General features: G+C 38.0%; 1 protein-coding gene across 1 annotated transcript in view; it reads right to left on the reverse strand.

Moving 5' to 3' along the window:
- Positions 1-4,161: 4,161 nt before the first annotated feature.
- Positions 4,162-23,427, reverse strand: part of ZNHIT6 (zinc finger HIT-type containing 6) — a 62,481-nt gene continuing 43,215 nt past the window's right edge. Inside the window, exons 9-10 of the mRNA XM_024565548.4 lie at positions 10,600-10,724; positions 4,162-6,858 (exon numbers count right to left, since the gene is read on the reverse strand). Coding sequence (XP_024421316.2) covers positions 6,818-6,858; positions 10,600-10,724 — 166 coding nt within the window. The 3' untranslated portion in view covers positions 4,162-6,817. The remainder of the gene's footprint in view (positions 6,859-10,599; positions 10,725-23,427) is intronic.

Raw genomic sequence — 23,427 nt, forward strand, 5'->3', positions numbered from 1 at the left:
ATCCCTGAAACCTGTGGTTTCCAACAGCTTAGGCCACACCAGTCTCGATGCAGTTGTCATCGCTTGCGCCTATGGAGACCTGGTGGTCGTTTCTGAAGGGACAACTGCAACCCTTCAAGATTTTACTCCACAAATCACTGTCCTGACGGGACACAAACCCTTTTGTTAATACTTTCTGATCAAGAAAACCGGCATCAGAACTTGCAGAACCCTGACTAAAGTCCCAGAAGCAGTGGTGGAGCACGTCACTAGGAATGGCTGCATCACGGAGTCTCAGCCACAGATGTCAGGCTGCATGGGAAGTTTTAGGAATACCTTAACTAGTCGATTTCACTTACGTTTTTCTTTTTATATAAGCACAACATACAAAAACCTGTCTGGATACTGTATTACATCAGTTCTACACTATGTTCTTTTTCATATTTTAACATCTCAAGTAGGGGTATGCCACGCAATTGATTAAACCACGCTCTTAGTGGTGTACAAAATGCTGTGTCTTACAATTGAGGGAGTCTTAGACTGTTGAAATACAGTGCCCAAAGAGCTCTCTACATATATATAAACATTCTAAATTGAATTTTTAAAAAGCATTATGTCGTAACTCCAGGGAAGCAGTGCTGACACTTTGCTCACTTGCATATAAGTTTAGAGTAAGCCCCAAGTAAAACAATGGAAATCTATATAGAACTATTAGTTCTTTCTTACATGATTAATTATATCAAGATAGACAAATTTAACTTGCTTTAATGTAGGCAAACTTTTAATTTTTGTCCAGTTTACTATTTATGTTAAAATAACACCCCTCTCCTGCATTTTGTTTTCTTGCCTCAAATGAAATATTAATGTATGGTCAAGAAGGGGAGAAATGACTGAGATAAATGTCTTTGGCAAATAGCAATAAGTTTGTCCAATTAAAAAGAAAGGAATTATCATAATTTAATTGGTAGCATTGTTTTCTTTCTTAGTGCTATATAAAGGGCACACTTTCTAATTAATGACATTTTAGATTTCATGCAATACTGCAGTACCCACCTCACAGGACTGTGAAGATCCCATGATAAACAGTTGTGTCGTGCTTAGAATGGTGCCAGCTTACACTCAGTCCCACGTTTTCGGCTATCAGTGTTATCTTCCTAGTCAGGGGCTTTGCTATAGACCGAGAGCTAACAATCTATCAGAAAGCATAATTTTTTTTTTGTTGTTTTCAACCTAGAGAACTTCCCCACTCCTCCCACTTCATCTCAATTCCCAGGCTTACTTTATGCCAGAAACTGCTTGATGCTGTGATGATGCAAATATCAACCACAGATTTGGCTTTCAAGACCAATTAAATACCACATTTTATACTAATTCTATAGACAGGAAAAAAGATAATGCCAGGTACAGAGAGGAATTAGGAGGAGAAAAATATATAAGCTCCATTACTTATCATTTAACAGTCTGGCCTAAGAATAAGATTTAACCTTTATGTGCCTTAATTTCTCATCTGTAAAATGATTTATAGTAGCCCTCCACAATGCTGCCTGAAATAACACGAATCAGTTCCATTCTTCACCTAGCTCCTGTTGACAAATGCAAGTGGGCTCGAATTCTTAACTCTTGGTGAAGGTGCGGAATAGGAAAGCAAAGGGGAGGCCAGGTGAAGAAATGGCAGGCTGTCTCAGGAAATGGAGGCACAGGGTGGGTTTATCTCGAATCCGATTGATGAAATGGGCATCAACAACCTGGGAGATTCCTGGATTCACTCTGTCGTCTTAGAAATACAAGTCGGACATAGGATTAACTCAGAGTTGTCCCCACTGATATTTTAACCGGAATGGACATCTGCTACCAGGTGGTGCCAATCTACAGAATGGATTTGGGACCTATGGTTAGATGCTATGAATTCCTGGAGATCTAGTTGTACAGGCTCACCCTGGACCCATTTCATGTTACTGAATTTTTTGTACATACTGTAGGACTATATTGTTGCATCTATTTCTCAAGATTTCTGTGAAAAATCTTAAATGAGTTGATGTATTTAAAATGCTCAGAATAGTGCTTGGTATTTAGTAAACTATTTTTTTAAAATAAATATCTTTTTAAAGATTTAATTTATTTATTTTTAGAGAGAGGGGAAGGAAGAGAAAAAGAGAGGGAGAGAAACATCGATGTGTGAAAGATACATCGATCAGTGGCCTCTCACGTGCCTCCCAACAGGGACCTGTCCTGCAACCCAGGCATGTGCTGTGACTAGGAATCAAACCGGCAACCTTTTGGTTCACAGGCTGGCACTCAGTCCACTGAGCCACACCAGCAAGGGCTATATTTAGTAAATTATTAGTACATATCAGTTACTATTATTTTCAGTGTGATATTAAAAACATTCAACAACCAGAATGGCATTAGCATCAGCCAATAGGAGACACACAGCACGAACATAACTATGACTTCCACATGGGAGGATCACCACAGTTACTGCTCAAGCTGACCCTTAAAGGACAGGTAGGGATATCCCCCACACATGCGGGGGTAACGAAGCAGAAGAAAGGCACATTGTGGGGAAAAAGCCTGATACATACATGGTAACCTTCATGCTGTTTTGTGACTGAAGCAAAGGGTGAAAATAAAAGGAAAAAAGAAAGAATGCTGTCAAATTAGATTAGGGACAAGTCACGGAGCGAAAGGGTTTTGATAATATTATTCAGCAAGAAAATACAGTGTAATAGTCGAGTTGTGTCGTAGCTCATCAAAGGCTAAAGGATGCATTTGGTCACAAGGTTCAAAATGAGTGCTGTCCACCACACTCGAATATGGAAAATGTTTACATTATAGTTCATTCTAAAGAACACAGGCACACATACTTTAAATAGCTTCCACTGACCAAAGTTAAAAGAAAATACCTTGCAATGATGTACAGATTCCCAAAGGTTTATTACAAGGCAGAGGTGGGTTTGGCTGGGGTGGGGTAGAGGGGTGGGGCGAAAATGCAGACACCTGTAGTTGAACAACAATAAAACAATTAAAAAAAAAAAAAAAAAGGCCTACTTAAGTTGTCTTTATTTTTTGAAGCATTTTCCCCCGGTACGATCCTGATTTCAAAATCAGTACTTCTCTAATACTGGTGAAACTGGAAGCTTCCAAATCTGTGACGGTAATAGATGGGTGCTATGCACATCTGATCAAACCAGTAGCGACACAATGTCAAACACAAATGGAAAGTATTTTTTAAAAGCCCACAATGGCAACTCAAAGCAGTAACGGCATGAAGTAGGAAATAAAATCTCCAGTTAAAGCCAATGAGGGTGTGTAGGTTAATTCTGAATTTCACTCTTTATATGACGTCAAATCAGAAACTGCTTGCTACTCAAGTTCAAACAGCATGCCATGGACATCTGTTATTTTTGTGTTCTCAGTGACAACCTTCCCTCCCTTGCTCCTGGTATCATCCCTTTCTCGACTGATAACTCCGTTTCCTGGGGGAAACTCCTCTCTCGATCACCTCAGGGATGAAATGTGATCCAATCTAGGAAAAATCAAAGTTCTTTCCCCAAATTTTACATAACTTGCCATCACACTTTGGTTATGATGACGTCATCTTCCATCCTTACCTCACTGTCTCCCACCCCCAAAGAAAGTGTGCTTAGACAAGAAAACTAATCCAGGAAGGAAAAATCAGAGGCAAGTGTAAGAGGTGGAAGGACTGGTTCTGTGGGTGTTCAGACCCAGTCACGCATGGACTTCCCCGTATCTGAACCCACGAATTACCCTCAGGCTGACACTAGTTTGAATTGAGTTTCTGTTACTTGCAAATGGAGGGACAATTGGTTAATCATCAAAAGTGTACAATATCTACCTGAAAATAAACACATTTTAATGCAGTAGTGTATGATTAAATAAAAGCAAACTGGTATCTTTGTTTCAGCAGTCCAAGTGTCCATCAGTAGATGAGTGGATGAAACAACTACAGGACATTTACACAATGGGATACTGCTCGGCCATAACAAAGAAGAAAATTTTACCCTTTGCAACAACATGGATGAACCTGGAGAACATTATTCTAAGTGAAATAAGCAAGTCAGAGAAAGACAAATACCATATCATTTCACTCATATGTGGAATCTAATGAACAAATTGCACTAACAGGCAAAACAGAGAAAGACTCACAGATAGAGAGCAGGATGACAGCTCTGGCCAGGGGGAGTCGAGGACTGGAGGGATTGAGCAAAAACAGAAAACGAACTCATGGGCACGGACAACAGTGTGGAGATTGCAGGGGGGAGGGGCATGGGTGGAATTGAAAGAGGGCATAAGGGAGATAAATGGTAATGGGAAAAAGTACAATAAAAATTATTTAAAAATTTAATGACTAACATGAAATCATGTACAACACACTTGTCAATCAAATCACACTTTATCAATCAAATCACACAAAATGTGCAAAGGACATTTTAGGCATTACAGTTGTATGTTTACCATTTTCTCTGCACTGTGAAATCCGAATCCCACTACTTGCTTCAGGGAAACAAATTGGCTCAGCGGCACTTTAGATTCTTAAGTATCTTTATATTTAAATTATATAGTTAAATTTAAATTATATCTAAGTTATATTTAGATTACAGAGTTAAATGACAGTAATTCTCTTTAATTTATATTTATAATACGAACAGGTGCAAGCTTTGTTTACTGTAATTTATGGCTATGAATCCCATATGTAATCATTAGCAATTATGAAAGGACCACCTTGTCTTTGAAATCATTGTTTAAAAAATAAAGGAGGCCAGGTGGAGTTTTTCTCCTTTTAAAATGTGAGCCATGAACAAAATTCAGGCGCTGCACTTAACATTGGTCAGGGGATTTGTTTATGCGTTGGAATCTGTCAAGAATCCAAAATGGAGAAGGTCTCTAAAAAAAAAAAAAAGGAATTGGGTCTTAATACCACAAACTTCTAGGGCTCTCAATAAATTCCTCCAATTTCACCCTCTCCACGCAGTTGACATGGTTATTCACTAAAACGCACGCTTATTGTAAATCCTGAGGGAATAAACATGCATATTACTCAAATGAGCTGCTAGTCACATTTAAGGGAACTGTACTAGTTAAATTCTTTCCTAAGGAAAAGTCTCTAATTGAAAAGTCTAATAAATTCTAGGCAACAGAGATGGCAAAGATGCATTATTAGATCATTTAGATGTTTTTTTTCCCTTTCTTTTTCCTTCTCGGCAGGGGAAAAGGACAGGATAAGTTCTTTGGTTTTTGTCCAGTTTTCAATTTAAATTCTAGAAGGAATGGAACTCAACACTTTTCTTGGAAATGAGACTACATCATAACAGATTTCATTGTCAGGAAATTCTTTCCACCCTGATATTCAGATCACATGTTCACTTGAGTACTTTACCCCACTTTCCCCAATAACAATTCTATTTATCTACTGACACTTTTGATTCAGTTCATCCTCGTTCTTGTCTGTTTCAAAAAGACCAATTTCCCTTTTAAATACGAATCCCTTGAGATACCATTTAGTTGTCTCCCCAGTAATACTGTGGAATGACACAATTCTATACAAATTTTTTACTGTATGAGGGAGAAGATTCCTGAGATTGCTTTAGGGCATACATATATTTCAAATGGCAAGGCCTTATTCCCTATGAATCCAGTTTCCACTGTTACTTTTATATAAGGGTCTTTGTGGCATTACTATCTTTAGTTTCTCTTCTCCAATTTCTAGCTCAAGTTATATGTATTTGTGTTCTACAAGTTTCTCCTAGAGTCATCTTCTCATTATGTTTTCATACTTCTAATCTTTCTAAGTCTCTTTAATTAAAGCCTCTGGCTTTCTTTTGGTTTAAACTTATTCCAACTATACACTAAAAATGAATCTCACTAATGTCCAATTTTACCTTTGTTTTCTTAACCATTAAGTACACAGATGCAACACAGATGTAGTAATCCTTTTTATAGTCATGTTGCAATTTCATAACTGTATAAATTCCAATAAAACCAGGAACATTTAATTTTAATACGTGAGATCATAATGTATACAGAGCTGCCATAAGGTATAAATTAGGCCAGGTATCTCAAAAATACACATATATATCCCAACAACACTAAAGAGCCCAAGTGTTTCTTTCAGTTATTGCTAGATGTTTCAAAGCACAGCATGGAACTGGTCACCACAACACCCCTGTGTGGCAGTGACGAGAGTGGGTGGAAATGGGAGAAAAGGTACAGAATTTACAATAAGACACAGCTCATTATGTGAACAAGTGCGGCCAACTCTGTGAGCACGGGTGGTTCAAACAACAGTTTGGAGCTGCTGATTTTCTGAACTGAATATAAGAAATAGTAGCTAATTGTACTTAGTCAGCCTTTACACAGGACCACGTACTGGGTGCTACCCAAGTATAAAGGACCCGTTCAATCATTTCAAGAGGGTAAGTTATACATAAATCCCAAAGGCAAGAATGGGCAACTGAGGGGATGGGCGGTGCGTCACACAGACTTTTGATATCTTTGTGACAAGGTGATCCTTGGGTTTGGTCTTGCATCAAAACAGAAAAGTTCTTATCCTACGCAATGCAGTATACTAAAAGCCAGGGTCTAAATAAAATAAGCACTATGCCCATCAGGTGCAAAAGAGGGGTTGTTATTAGGAATAAGGACCTTGTAAATCAACTCAAGAGGTTAGAAAATACATCTTTAAACATTTTTTTAGATTGTTTAATTACTTTTCAGAAAAACAAAAACTGCACCCACCCACTAACAATACACCAATCACGCAACATCTGGTCAATGCACAGTCCTCTGCAATCTGGGCATTTCCTTCCCCCAGAAGCGCTCAATTTTCATTGCCAATGTTCTTGGTAGATTCACTTTTTACTGGAAAAAAAAAAAAACGAAACAAAAAAAACATACAGTCAAGTGTTTATACGGTTTTTGTTTAGCCTGTTCTGTTTTTCCCTCTTCTCTCCTACCCACAGCACTGCTCACAAGCACAGACAAACTGTGTCATGTCCCAGGCAGCCAGGATGTACAGTTCTGGCCATAATAAAGAAAGAAATGGTGTCTGAAAGTGGCAATTATGTTTTGTGAGGTAACACCCTCCCCGACTCTGTGGAAGCCTCGGGAAGGGTCACTTCCGTGTGGTTATGACCCCGTACTTGCACCACGCAACAGATCGCTACTATCACATAGACTGGCCAAGTGTGGCTGCAGTAAATTTTTCCATGTGTTTTCTTTTTGACTTAAAAGTGAGAGTCAATATACATTGAGTGAATGTGGGCTAACAGAAGACTAGCTAATTGCCACCTCTGTCCTTTTACAGGAAAGAAGACTTAGAACAGAAATGCAGCTCCTTTAAGGGAAGTGCCTTGACTAGAGCAAGCAAGGCTATGATTACTCACTAACCTGAGAGTTCCCTGAGAATAGAGACTGGATCTTTCCTCCCTGGAACATCCCCCTAGTGTAGCACGTTTGCTGAATCAATATAAATGCAAGTCACTCTATCTTTTAGTTGTTTTTTTAATCTGCAAAATGGGAACCAGAATGAGTGCTCTATTTATTTCATTGTATAGTGAAGCTAAAAGGAAATAATGTGTAAAAACTCTATGAAAATTAAGGTTAAAATACAGATTATTTTGCTCCACTGTGTAGATAAGAAAAATAAAGCTCAAAAAGGCAGAGTGAATGCTCAAGGGCCCAAAGCTAATGAGAGTTGGTGCTGGAATCATAAACCTGGATCTTGCGTCATATTCCAACTGCCAGGTTCTCTGGGGTTTGCTGATAGTACCTAGACTTAAGATTGTACCAACAACCAAACTGGTGTTTACAGAGTTCTTTTTATGAGTAAGGCCTTGAAATAGCTCCCAGTCTTTGTGGAATTTTATAAACTCTAGCAGAGTCCTTCAAGTGTCTCTATGATATTACAAATTAGTTGTTTTCTCTTCCGACTTTCTCAGCACTTGATGCAAACTCTGTAATATCACCTACTGCACTGTAAAGTTTACATTTGTGTTCCTGTGCCTGGGGTGCATCCCCATGCCCCCATCCCATCACCTCACACAAACACTGAAAGAGAAAGGAAGAAAGAGAGGGGTTAAGGAGAGAGAAGGGAGGAGAGAGGGAGGCAGGATAGATGAAAGGACCCCTTGGTCCAACAAGACTGACATGTGAGTAGTTGTTATGCCATTAGTATTTTTTACCAATTCAAGTAATCAATATTGGGTTGGATTCCTTCTCAAAGGCAGAGGCATTTTCTAATTTCGAGTTATCTTAGAACAACAGAGAAATATTATTCTGCTGTTATTTTTAAATTAATGGGGCTTTGTATTATTTGGCATTAGGATTTGCAGAAGACTTTTACCTTTCTTTGCTCACTAAAGTTGCCCAGTTTTCTTCTTTTCATAGAGCTCCATTCTTTCCCCCCCGACTAAATGCAGCATGCTTTCGAGTCATTTGATCTACTAATTAATTTTGGCAAACAAGAACCCATGAAGCAAGTAATACTACTCTGATCACTTTGCACAGGACTGATACCAGATGGGTGGTTAGCACTCTACATCTCCAATCTAGTGGGCTACCTTAACTGCTTAACCTTTTACAGTCAACTCTTTTCATTCCTTAAAAAGCAAACAAACAAAACTTATCTACTGCCCATCAATATAGGCAGACTTTGGAAAAAGTAAATTATGGCAATCTATAATCATAACAAACATTGTAACAACCATCAACTGTGAAAACTACTGAATCCCAGCCCAGAAACACATTTTTCCAAAACTAGAAGAGACACACCTTGTGCTATGAACTCAAGATTAAAACCCAACATTTTGGCTCTGGAGAGAGAAAGAATGTCAAGGCTTTCCAAAGAAAATGCCCTGTTCTTATATAACCTCCTTCTGCATTAAGGGACCACACTGCAGAATATCCAATGGTTGTGAGAAGGTACAAAAAAAAAAAGACACTTTGAAGTGCTTACATGAAGAAACGCATGTACAGGAGGACCTGGCATTATTTTTTAAAGCGCGTGTATTGATGATGTGACAACCCTGGTATGGTCCTTCAAACACTGTCAGATCCCCTAGTTCTCTGCTCCAGCAGCCCCAAACGATCCTCTGTGCTGAAAGCACGAGTCACTCGTGCTTCCTGTAAATAAGTCAAACATCATATACCTACCAAAAATGAGCAAATGTTACTTAAGAAGTTCCAAGTGCACTACAAAAGTAGCCTTTTCTTTTTGCTTCGTTACAGGAAGCCTTACTGCAATGTGCTTTCCTAAACAAGGTGAAAAGAGGAGCTGTGTGTGCTGTTTATTTGCACAGACAGTGTTTGCCCTGGCTTGTACCCCACATTACTGAACAACTTTCCCCGAAACCAACATTAGAGCGAGGGTTATGTGAATTATATTGAGGGAAAAGTAAGGTTTTTATACAGCTTTAAAAAAAGTGAAACTGGCCATTTAAAACTAAAATTTCTAATTTAATTAGAGAAAACACAATATTCTTGATCAAACTGACAAAAATTTTGGCCACTTGGGAAAAATATTTTCTCCTATTAACTTTTGTGAAGAAAAAGAATGCTATTATATACATATACAGAGAACATCTTACCAACAAAGGTTAGTGCCTGTTACAGTCTATAATGCTGTATAACAATAAAACCCAAACCACATATTTCGGGTAGTATTATCTTCAAAAATAGAGGTGAATCCAATCCAAGGATTTTATGGTCCTCTGGAGCTTGTTACAATGGAACCTGCCTGCACCTAACAACTCTTAGTGAAAGTGGTAGCCAGTGGTTTTGAGTGAAGGTAAGCAACCTTTCTACCTTTCTAAAAGTAACTTCTGGATTTTACTCATCCTCTAGAATCTGCATTCAGAAACACAATTAGCTTACTTTAATCAGTATTTGCAAACACGCATAAGTCATTTTATACACTGCACTTTTACACACACCACTTCCGGTTCTAATACTTCCTCCCAAACCCACTACTCACCAAAGAGGAAAACATATCTACTTTTAAAGATTCACAAAAATGCCAAGGAATATAGCCGAGGAAACAAAAATCAAAGAAAATAAAAACAATGGGTTTGAAAATAAAAGTAGATAAAGGATAAAGGCAATGGCGCCTGACCCCATGGCACCTTATCCTAAACGGCAGCCCAAAATTCTAAAGTGCTGTTCCTGGTAACATTTCTCTTTTTATATGGTAGGATACTAAAAATGTTTTTGCAATCCCTCATTTTAGGAATCTCTTTAAAAAAAAGGGTTTTAACTCAGGAGTAAATTTATCTGATCATGTCAGAGTGATGCTTAAAGACTATTGGCTTCAAAGATGACAAAAACACACAGAACTCCAATAAGGCAGAGAGTATCCTTTCATAGCCAGACATTTACTTAAACTGACTTAGTCATTTCAAAATGATAACGTAAGCTCGCATGTGCTCAAACCAGACAGAGGTAGCAGCTCATTCATTTGGTTATTTACGGTAGTAAAGCTATAGAATAAATTCAGTTAAGTGTGTCAATCTAGTGAGAAAAAACATATATAAAGAAGTACAGACAGCTCTAATTGCTTCAGTTTCACTAGTTATTCTGAGCATTGCAGAACAAATTCATACTTACCTTGGTAAAGAACTTGCATGTCATTACTGGATTCTTTTAATACCACATATAACGTTGGGTACTCAATGATCACTTTGTTCCTCAAATTGTCAAGGAGACTTTTGTGAGGATCCAGTTCATAATACCTTAGAATATAAAAGCAAAACAAGAAAATGGTCTTAATGTTAAAAATTACTCATAAATAAAGTGTATCAGTCTCTTACATAAAAAAATTTTTAAATGGTGATAACACTACTTCAGTAGTTATTTTCTTATAACATAGTAAGTTTAATACTTCTAAAAAACAGGTAAAAGAGCTATTTTTATGGAGGTTCTAAAGCCATATCAAAAGCATATCAAGAAACTTGTAGCTTTTGACTTCCGTTCAAGATGGTTGTGTAGGAAAACACAGCTGTTCTCCTCACACAACCACATCAAAATTACGACTAAACTACACAACAACCATTATTCAGAACTGCCAGAAATTGAGCTGAATGGAAGTCCCACAACTATGCAATCAAAGAATAAACCACACTGACACTGGTAGGAAGGGCAGAGACGTGGATTGAGCTGGTCCCATACCCACACGTGGCAGATAAAAATCGGAAGGGATATCTCTGAGAGTGAGGGGTCACAGCCCCACACCAGGACCTCCCAGGCCAGGGTTCCACTGCCAGGAAGAGAAGTCGCCATAACTTCTGGCTGTAAAAACCAGTGGGGATTGAGGCCGTGGAAGACAGAAATTTCTGGAGTCCCAGGCAGTTCCTCTTAAAGGACCTGTGCATGGATTTACTTGGACTCACTCCCTCTGAGCTCTAGTGCTGGGGAGAAAATGAAGTGTCTGGCATCAGGGTGAGAGCCGGTGGGCAGCTTTCCCTCAGACAGAAGTGCTGGCCCTCCCCTCACAGAGCGGGCAAATGGTCATCATACTTGAGACTCCACCAACCTGGCTCACAGTGTCTGCCCCACCCTGGGGATTCCTTGATGCTCTACTCCATCCAAATTTTGGGCCCACCCAAACTGTTTCCAGTGGCTTTTCCACACCAATGGCTTGTGTTGGCTCATGCTCCCAATTTTCCTAAATTCTCGTAAACAAGCAGCACCTGGCCTTAGCAAGTCCCGTACCTCTTGTTAAGTGGCTCTAGGCCTGGCACAAGCAGATTGACTAGCCTTGGTTCACAACTTGGTCTCTCCTGGGCACCTCCAAGCCCAGCACAAGTAGCAGCCATCTGCAGATCACGTGTCACTTATGCTGAGAAGCCCAAGACAGAATACCAGTGGTGGCAGACCTTGGCCTGCACCTCCGGGGAGACCCTAGAGCCTATGCACTCTGGTCAGCTTACAGACCACACTGGAGCACCACCACTCAACTACCTTGATAAGTGACACACTCAGAGGCAGGGACTCAGTGGGTACCAGAGCTCTGCTGAAGTAAGTCCTACTCTGAGAAAAGGGCTCCTGCACAGCTGATCATCCACGGTGGTCAAGGTTGGCAGTCAGTGGTCAGCTGATCAGCCTGGCTAAATTCCTCAAACTGACCTGCCAACAGCAATCAAGGCTCAACTACAACAGGAGGTCATACACCACCCATACGGTGGGTGAACCTTGAGTATCCTAGTTGGGTGGTAGGGGAGGCTGTGCCACTGGATCCTACAGGACACTTACTATATTACGCCACTCTTCCAAGCCAGGGAGTTGTAGCAGCTTTACCTAATACATAGAAACAAACATAGGGAGGCTGCCAAAATGAGGAGACAAAGAAACTTGGTCCAAATGAAACAGCAAAACAAGATTTCAGACAAAGAACTAAACAAAATGGAGACAATCCACTAGATGCAAAGTTCAAAATACTGGTTGTAAGGATGCTCAATTAACTTAGGGGAAGAGTAGATGAACTCAAAGAGAACTTCAACAGAACAAAAAAGGACACGGAACCCTGCCTGGTGTGGTTCAGTGGATTGGGTGCTGGCCTGTAAACTGAAAAGTTGCCAGTTCGATTCCCAGTCAGGGCACATGCCTGGGTTGCAGGCCAGGTCCCCAGCTGGGGGCAATGGAGAGGCAACCAATCTATGTACATCTCACACATCTATGTTTCCCTCCCTCTCTCCCTTTCTCCCTCCCTTCCTCTCTATCTAGAAATAATCTTAAAAAAATGTTATGGAGGAAAGCAAATATTAAAAAGTAAAAAAATAAAGGACATGGATATCATAAAACAGAACCAGTTAGAAATGAAGAATAGACTAACTGAAATGAATAATTTACAGGGAATCAACAGTAGAGTGGATGAAACCAAAAATCAAATCAGCGATTTGAAATATAAGACAGCAAAAAACATCCAATTAGAACAGCAAAAAGAAAAGAATCCCTCAAAAATGAGTAAGGGGCTTCTAAGACGACTTCAAGCACACCAACATTCACATCACAGGGGTGCCAGAAGAAAAGAGAGAGCAAGAAATTGAAAACTTATCAAAGAAATAATGACAGAAAACTTGTCTAACTGGTAAAAGAAATAGACATAAGTGCAGAGTCCCAAACAAGATGAACCCAAAGAGGCCCTACCAAGACACATCATAATTAAAATACCAAAGGTTAAAGACAAAGAATGTTAAAAGCAGCAAGAGAAAAGTAGTTAGTTACCCACAAGGAGATCCCATAAGAATGTCAGCCGATTTCTCAAAAGAAACTGCTGGCTCTAAAAGATCAGGAAGAAATATTCAAAGTGATAAAAGCATGGACCTACAACCAAGATTCCTCTACCCAGCAAAGCTATCGTTTAGAATCAAAGGACAGATAAAGAGCTTCCCAGACAAGAAGCAGCTAAATAAATTATCACCACTAAGTCAGTATTTTATGAAATGTTAGGGGGTCTTCTTTAACAAGAAGATCAAAAATATGAACAATAAAATAGCAATAAATACATACATATCAATAATTGAATCTAAAAAACAAGAACAGAAACAGAGTAACAGATACGGAGAATGTTTCGATGGTTGCCAGATGGGAATGGGTTCAGGCAGATGGGTGAAAAAGGTGTAGGGACTGAGAAGTACAGAATGGCTTTTATAGAATAGTCATGGGGATATAAAATACAGCATAAGGAATACAGTAGCAAAAGAATATATATGCATGACCCATGGACATGGACAATGGTGTGGGGACTGCATGAGGTAGTAGTAGAAGGGGCTGGGTGAAGGGGGACCAAAAGGGGAAAATTGGGACAATTGTAATATCATAAACAATAAAATATAATTTAAGAAGAAACAAACTAAATGTCCATCAGTAGATGAGTAAAGATGTGATACATATATGCAATGGAGTATTACTCAGCCATAAAAAATAATGAAATCTTATCATCTGAGACAACATGGATAAATCTAGAGGGCACTATGCTAAGTGAAATAAGTCAGAAAGAGAAAGACAAATACCATATGATCTCACTTATACGTGGAATCTAAAAAACAAAATAAAACAGTAACAAACTGAAAAAAAGCATATCAAATAAACTGACATTAGAAAAGCTCTAAAATAAGTCATTCACTTTCATACAAAGTAAGGAATAAAGACTAACTTTTACATATCTATCTTTAATGTATCATAAAATTTTCTTGGATAAGCCAATACCTAAAAATTCAAAAAACAAATACTATCCTGTGATAAATAACTTCTAGTATTATGTTAGTAAAATAACTGGCTACAAAATACTTTTGTAAAAAGTTCATTCTAATTAAATATGGCCTTATTTTATTTAAAAATTAAAAAAAAAACGGATTTGGATTCCTGAATGAGTCAAAAGCACCAATTTTACAAAACATGGAGTTTATCAGTCATGGTACCATGACACAGCTGTCCAATGTGTCACAGGGAGTCAGATACTTGTAACCCTTAAGGTATGAAATTCTCGTGTCATTACTTTAAAAAAATTGAGTTGATTGAAGATGCATTCCCCTAACATTCTCCCTTGTCTGCTTCCGGACTAGGAGAAAAAGGGGTGGAATTTCAGCTAGCTTACTGAGAGTTGCATATGGGAATGTGTCGGCATGTTAGTATCATGTCATGTCAAACAGGAAAAAGAGAACATGCCCACCAACGCACTGCAGGCGTTCTCTAACTTTTCTTCACTATCTCCACCAATGATAGATGATATTCACATGCACAACATAAATCCCAAGGGACACCCAGCCTGAGAGCTGTAACTCTACACTTTTCCCTCCCACTCAAAAAAGCACAGTGGAATACAACTGATAGAGTGAGGTTATCATTGGGATACACCTAAGTCTGCTGTAATTTCGTCTAAAGAGTAAATCCTTCACAAACTTGGGTATTTCTTAATTAGCAACAAATTATTTACTCCATAACTCGGCAGTAGCACACTTACTAAGAACTAGTGTAGTGATTTCTTTGTGTTCTAAGTTTGTCCCATGTAAGGGAAAACAGAAGTACTTAAAATGCTAAGTCAAGCCCACTGTAAAAAACTAATTTCTTTCTAAGAAGTAGGTGACAAGTGAGAGAGCAAATGTGGAGCCAAAACTTTCCTTATGTTTGCCTGACTGCACATCCCACCCCTGGAATTAAATTCATTTTAGAATCACAGAGTAGTTTTTGTGTTGAAAAGAAACCTGAAATGCAACATACTCAGTTTTCCTAAACCAGCCACCCTTGTGCCCATAGGCCACAGAACGCACACATTCTTTTCCCTGTGTAATATAATACAGATGTGCTTACAATATTTTAAAAGTGGTTCCAGCATCCACGGATTAAATGTTTTACATCTTTTAAACATTATTTCCCTTTGAAATAAGCATCATTAAAAAAGTTAACAGTAAACATACCAAAGAAAAAATGAGATTGGATTAGAATCAAAATATGACATTAACTTACAAAATAAAATATAAAGCGGATATAACTAAATTTTTCTTAGGAGGAAACAAGACTTGAATTCTCAAACAGAAACGTTTCCAGCGGTATCCTATAAACACTTGCAGTAACTTATCTTCTGTGCATTTTAACTGAATCATCAAGCTTCTATTAGGAGAAATTTCCCAAATAAGGCAATGTTTCCTACTTATTTCAATTTTTGGTAAATAATTTTAAGTGTTTACTTAATGTTTTTGGCATTTTATTTCTTTTTATTTAATATTAGGTTTCTGTAGATTCCCAAAGTTGGAGCAACTGGAAAGAAAAAAAAAAAGACTTCTTCAAAAGCTACATGGTAACCAGAGCCAAATTTTATAGGTTCCCAGCACAAGAACATTTAGAGATACTTAAAATTACTTAAAAATTACCAGTTAATAAGTTATATATGTGCCAAACAGGTACTGCACAAAGTACTTAGAATGCAAATACTTATAAAAATTTGTAATAAATTATTTTTAAAACATTTTATTCAAATGAAAAGGAAATCTGGTATGTTGTGTGGTTTTGATTAGAACTAATGAACTTTCTTCAGTGTTTACTCTAAAATGTTGCAAATTGCTAATCACGGCAGTATTGCTATTGTGTCAGTAAGCTTTCAGGCCTCAGCTTTCCAGTCTGTTCATTAAAGAGGTCAGACTTCGCTAGATAATCTTTCAGCAGAAATTGTGAATTTCTTTGATTTTTCTACTACTAGTGGTTACTCTTTAACCACTAGTAGTGGTTAAAATTTTCAACTTGCTTGCCAGGGGGATTTTTAAAACAAGCAGTATCTGAGTATTTAGTCAGGGCCACAGACCTCTTTTTTCCTTAGGCTGTCAAAAAAATGACAACAGCCAATACAAAAGCCGTCCAGTGAGAATGAATTAAAATTACACCTTTTTTGTGGGTCGTATTGGCAATATGTTTTTTGGTGTACCACAGAATTTTAGTAAGTAGTTTATGTGTGCCATGAGATGACCAGGTTGAAAATCACCAACTTAAGCCATGAACGCTGTTTTAAATCTGTATTTAACTACAGTAACAACACATTCTTATAGAAACTTTAGCTTAGGACAAAGTCACTGAACTTCTTCAGTAACAAAGAATGGTACTTTGTATATAAATACTGAACTACATAAGTCATTTTATGCATTTTATATTTTAAATGGAGCCTTGCAACTTTCAGTACAACCTTCAAACCATTATTTTATATCATATTTACGTCAAAGCTTCTATTATCTTGAGGGGAACTGTACAGTCCAGCTTGGCACTGCCTAAAACATTTAGGCTTCAGCTCCTTTGCAAGCCATCAAGTCATTGATTCCTAAGAGACAGCTGCATCTTTTTGAAATTTTCAAAAACTATGCTGTTCCCATTAGTAGAATGGCCCTGCTATCCTAAGACAAACTACTTAGGTTTGGAAGAATTAATCAACATTTGTCTTTTCTCTAAACCTTAGGGATCTTCTCGGACATTTCCTCTTGTTATTTCACTTGCTCTCCCTTTACAGGCTTGCTGGCTGACCCCGCTCCAGGCAGCTCCACAGGGGCATCAGCAGGTCAGCATGGCTCAGGAGGCTAAACAGGTGCTGCAGTGATTGATGTTATATAAATAAAAGGTGCCTTGATACTCAAGGATATGCTTTTAATCTTGGCTCTGTTACTAACTTTCAAAGACACTGGCCGTGTTCCTGAAGTTCTTTCTCTGTACTTTATTAGCAAATTAGGATTTTTTTATAAAAGGAGACAGAGAATTAGAAGAAAAAAATGTCACAGGCCACTTTATTTGCCATCTGATCACTGACACCCCTTAGAGATCATTTCCCCTTTGATCCCCTAAAAATACTGAAACTAAATTGGAATATGCTCCAACTTTAACATTATAATAGCGGCCCCTAGGTTACAGATTTTTTCCACTATAAAATAAGGTCACTGGATGAGGTGAACACCAAAGTCCCTCCAGCTCTAAAATTCTACAAGTTTTTGATATCTGCCAAAGGTAGCAGAAAACCTATATTCTTAATAGTCATATTTATTTCTCAATCTAAGTTTCTGGGTTAAAAGTGCAACTAACTGATTCCAAATGAACAAAGTCGAAACTTTGGCTGTTTAAAAAAAATAACCCGAGTATAAATCAGTTTATTGTTATCTGCTAACTATAGGTTTTTAAAGTATGGTTCACCCTCACATAAATTGAATTCAGTAAGGGTCCTGAATTAGTTATAAACTAAGTGTTTTAGATTCACACTTATCAAATTCCTTTAAAATAACACAAACTTAAAAGTACTAAACTTATTTTAAGCCCTGGCTGATGTGGCTCAGTGGATTGAATGCTGGCCTGCGAACCAAAAGGTTGCCAATGTGATTCCCAGTCAGGGCACATGCCTGGACTGTGGGCCAGGTCCCCAGCTGGGGGCACATGAGAGGCAACTGATTGATGTATCTCTCACATATATAGATGTTTCTCTCTCTCACTCTTTCTCCCTCCCTTCCCTTCCCTTTTTTCTAAAAATAAATAAAATCTAAATAAAGAGAAAGTACTAAACTTATTTTAAGAGTAGAAAGAGAACAGATTAAGCAAACAAAATGGCTTTCAAAACCCAAATGAAAACTAAGAAACCACATTATTTTTTAAAAAATATATTTATTGATTATGCTATTACAGTTGTCCCATTTCCCCCCCCACACTCCACTCCATCCTGCCCACCCCCTCCCTCCCACATTCCCCCCCTATAGTTCATGTCCATGGGTCATACTTATAAGTTCTTTGGCTTCTACATTTCCTACACTATTCTTACCCTCCCCCTGTCTGTTTTCCACCTATCATTTATGCTACTTACTCTCTGTACCCCCCCTCCCCCTCCCACTCCCCTATTGACAACCCTCCATGTGATCTCCATTTCTGTGAGAAACCACATTATTAATGAAGACCCAGAAGAGGAGAAAAAAAGATACATAACCTCAAACTAAAACATATAAAACCAAACTAACCACAGGAACAGACAATTTTAACTCTTCTGTTCAGAAGACAAAGGTATTATTTAAAATTTCTCCAAATAATAATGTGTGACAATTTCTGTAACTCATACTGCCCAAGTCACATTAGAAACAGATCTTGTCAAAATAAAATTTTTCTTATCTTTTAGTTTTCATATTTAAAAAATACAGGAATTAAATTAACAGTTTGCTGCACTTTGTTTTGGGAGTTCAGTGTATCCATGTAGACAAAGACTATACATGCTTGACACGGAGCGCCATTCATCAGTTGGTTAGTGCAGACATATGCCTCCATTCAGAAAGCTCCACAGTTTAGAGCTGCACTGGTGGAGGATCCCAGTCTATCCATAATATTGTATGAAAATTTTAGGATGTGATAAAATAATGACCAGGTATGCATTTTAAACCGTGCCTTAAAAAGGGCCTTTTAAGGCTCTTCCTGTTCTAGATGCTACTTGTTCAGTCTTTTCTTATCCTCACTGGGAAGCTCAATTACTTTTAAATCCAGAAGACCTGGGTTCCAGTCCTATCACTGGTCCTTATAAGCTGTGACTCCCAAGGGTACTCAATTTTCCTCATCAGTATAATGATGGAAAGAGTAACTATTCATCAGCTAGCCTATAAACATTAAATGTAATAGGTGAAAATGTTTCTGAAGAATAACTTGCCAAACTAGTATCAGTAATAAGACTTCATACCCTAAATATAATTTAGTACCTCTAGCAGGGAAATGACATACTTATCAGGAACCATGTTCATGATTTATGATGAAACTAGCTTAGAAAAAGCATAAACTTTGTAGACAAACAGACCTGAGTACAGATCCTAGCTTTGTAACTGTACCTTGGTTTCTTTGGGTATGCCAATTTCTCAGAGCCGAAGATTCCCATCTTGTACAGATATAGTACACACTTCTTTAGGATTAATGCATGTGAAAATGCTGTAAGAGTCTGGCATTTATTCATCAATTAATTCCTCAAATATTTATCTGGGTCTAGCATGTACAGGTAATCTGCTAGGTAATGGCAGTACATAGAAATAAATCCCAATTTATCGGGGGTGCCAGTCAAATACGTAAGTACCACATTTGCATTGGGACAAGTTTCACAACTGAAGTCTGAAGCTAAGGTGATACACTCAGTAAGCATTCTCTTTCCTCGTCTACCTCCAAAGGTTCTTCAAGGCTGCACAGTGCCCTCACCCTATGCACTCAACTTACTAACCCTAGCTCCCCCTCACTTAATTGGTTCTTAAAATTCCTCTTTCTCCACAGGTTTTCTCCCAATTAACATAGGGAATTTTAATTAGCCTTACTGTTAACAAAATATGTCTTCTCTGGTGCTAAAATGAATGCAAACCTCTGAAGTGTCATTGTCAAAATATGATTATGTCCCTCAGAGAAGCTTTTTCTTAAAGAGTTAGTCACATGGTTCATGAGTTAACTACATCATAGAATTATATTACTTTAGAGTTAGCAAGAGCTACGCTCAACTTTTTTGTCTTCCAGGCGACAGCATTGAAGCTCTGAGATACATCTTACTCAGAGTCACTGAAGGAGATACAGAGTTGGGACTATAAAGCAGATGTGAGTTCCTTCCCAACTATTTGCTTGTTTGCTTACTCCTCAATCAACACATACTTACTGAGATCTACCATGTACTGAACACTATTCTAAGCAATGGGAATACAATGGTGAAGTATTAGGTATTTGCTAGAGGTGAAAAGATAAAGGCTTTCTAGGAAGTATAGATGGAGTGGGGCAAAAGTAGGTTTACAGCTGAGTACGTGAAAGTTTATTCTTGTATTACTATTAATTATTGTATTATTTTCCATAGAAACAACTGTTAACCTACTTTTGCCCCATCCTGTATACAAGGTACAGTCAGGAATAAGCTAGGTGTCAGCAAGACTGAGTTCAGAGTGGATACAGGAATACATACAGAATTCATAGTTTTGGTAGTTATAATAAATAATAGTGAGAAGTCAAGTTGGAGATGAGGTTGATGCTCTTTGGCAAAAATGAAATATCTGAATCATCTAGAAATTTCAAGTAACCATGTCATTATACCATCTGAAGAGTATATATAGTTGGTTACGAATTATTATGTAACATAGAGTGGATAAATTTACTGAAGAACAGGTCCAAAGGGATGTAATGGTCAAATTTCTTAGCAGATTATAAGTCTACAATTTACATAATAATGATCTTATTTCAAATATACACCATCAGTTTGTTTTCTGTATCCACAAATATTTGTTTTGTTTTGTAATTTGGTTTTTAGATTCCACATATCAGTGAAATCATACAGTATTTACCTTTAACTGGCCAGCGTATTTCATTAATATCTTCTAGGTCCACCCTGTTGCCACAAATGCCAAGACTTTATTTATTTTTAGATTTTATTTATTTATTTTTAGAGAGAGGGGAAGGGAGGGAGAAAAATTAATGTGTGGTTGTCTCTCACACGCCCCCTACTTGGGACCTGACCCACAACCCAGGTATGTGCCCTGACTGGGAATCGAAACAGCAACTCTTTGGTTCGAAGGCCAGTGCTCAATCCACTGAGCCACACAAGCTGGGCTGATTTCATTCTTTTTTATGACTGAGTAACATTCCTTCATATATGTACCACATCTTCCATATCTTGGCTATATGGTAAATAACGCTGCAAAACACATATGGGTACACATACAGTAGTTTAATTTTTTTGAGGTATATCCATACAGATTTCCTAAAGTGAAATTTTATCGGAAATGTATCTTGTAATGTAATGAGTGAGCCCTGATGACATCTTTTACTACCTATAAGACTGTTCACTACTGATTTTTATATTTCCCCCACTTGTGTCTGCACTATTTATTAAGACTCAAATTCCAAAATGAAAACAAGAGGAAGTTTAAGTAATCCCATCTAAAGAACACACTGCTGTTATTCACTAACCTTTCCTTCACCAGTTGTTTTCAAGGGATCTAACTAAAAGGCAAAAATGACCTTGGCTATTTATATAAGAAAGGGCACCTGAGAGTAGTTAATACTAAAAATTCTGGTATTCCTTTAATGTTCTCTGATATATATTTAATTCTGTACCATAAGTATCAAAATACCTTAATTTTCAAGTCCTTCAGTTTTCTAATGTCAGGACATTTTAAAAAATCCTTTTAATATTACATATTATAACTTTCCTATTTAGAATACCTTCAAAGTATATTCTTCAATCATTCTCTATAGGCCTGAAATGATATGATTTAATTTTCCATTTCTGGTTCAATTAGGCAAAGGGTGCAGACTCTTTTTTTTCCTTTTATTGTTGTTCAATTACAGCTGTCTGCTCACCCCTCTACCCCACTCCAGCCAAACCCACCTCCCTCCTCTGCTTCCACCATCCCCCTTGGTTTTGTCCATGTGTCCAAGTGGAACTGCTGGGTCAAAGGGCAGTTCCATTTTTAGTTTTCTGAGGAAATTCCATACTGTTTTCCACAGTGGCTGCACCAGTCTGCATTCCCACCAACAATGTACTAGGGTTCCCTTTTCTCTGCATCCTCTCCAACATTTGTTTGTTGATTTGGTTATGATGGCCACTCTGATAGGTGTGACATGGTACCTCATTGTGGTTTTAATTTGCATCTCTTTGATGGCTAGTGATGCTGAGCATCTTTTCCTATGTCTCTGGGCCCTCTGTATGTCTTCCTTGGAGAAGTGTCTGTTCAAGTCCTTTGCCCATTTTTTAATTGGGTTGTTTGTCTTGCTGGAGTGGAGTCGCGTGAGTCGTTTTTAGGATGCAAACATACGATTTTTAAAAAAATCTAACCTAATATCAAATAAAATATTTCTTTATACAACTTCAACAACTCAACTGAATGAACATCTACCAAATACTACATAGAAAACACTGAATGGGATCCATCGATGTCCTTAAGGAGTTTACTGTTCTAGCCATTGTTTCTCAAAGCGTGGTCCCAGGGATAACTTCTATCAGGGTTCCCTAGGCATAACTGTAAAAATAGCCGTCTTCCAGGTCCTGTGTAAGAATGACTAAACCAGACCCTCTGAAGGTGAGCTGGATGGAAATCTACATTTTCAACAACTGTTGGTGGGCAATGAAATATGCAAAGCAGATTCTAGGAAAGAGGAAATACAGGTTTTCTAGTTCTAGGAAAGAAGAAGTACAGGTTAAATGATCAGTTGGGGAGATGCTTACAGTCAGGGAGAACAACTGGCCAGTAGGCACAGGGGCTGGGTGAAAATCAAAGATGGATCTGGCAGGACTATGAGGAGAGGCAGACAAGAGACCAGGCTCTAGAATCAACTAGGACTGAGAGGTGGTATCTTGAGTCTAGGAAGTCAGAATCTGATGAAAAAGCATGAACTGGGAGGTCAGCTCTGCTCTAAGGTAGAGGAGGGTCTTTGCTGATGGGTGGGTATATTAAAAGCCAAAAAGAGATCAGGTGCATGTCACTTGAGACTTGTACATGAGCGAAATTAATTTCTCTAAAAACGGAGAGGAAAAATCATCTTTCCTCTTACCCTCACTATAAATTATTTTAAAATATTTCATGTTACAAATCCAAGGAAAGTAAAGCAATTTAAAAAACAAAATCCTCTCTGCATGGAAATAAAATCTTCCAAGAGAAACAGCTCATACCTTTGCTGGTTGGTTTTTTGAAAAAAGAAGTGTTCCAGAATTATTAACTACAACCAGCATGGTGAGAAACAACTGGCAGAATCAGTGTGAGTAGAACAGGGTAGTATACGTAAGAAGAGTAACAATCTTCTGTGATTGACATCTGAGCCAAGAGAATGCTTTAATTTGGCTTGGGCTTAAACTCTAAACTCTTGGCTTTACACGCCAATTTTTGGCAGTAGAGTGAAGGCAACTGGTGTATGCTTTTGTCAAAAACACATCTGGGGTGTCCATGCCTTCTCTTGGGTACCTGTTATATGTTATGTTCATGTCTGTTG

The sequence above is a fragment of the Desmodus rotundus genome, chromosome 3 (assembly GCF_022682495.2).
Source record: "Desmodus rotundus isolate HL8 chromosome 3, HLdesRot8A.1, whole genome shotgun sequence".
NCBI lineage: Eukaryota > Metazoa > Chordata > Mammalia > Chiroptera > Phyllostomidae > Desmodus > Desmodus rotundus.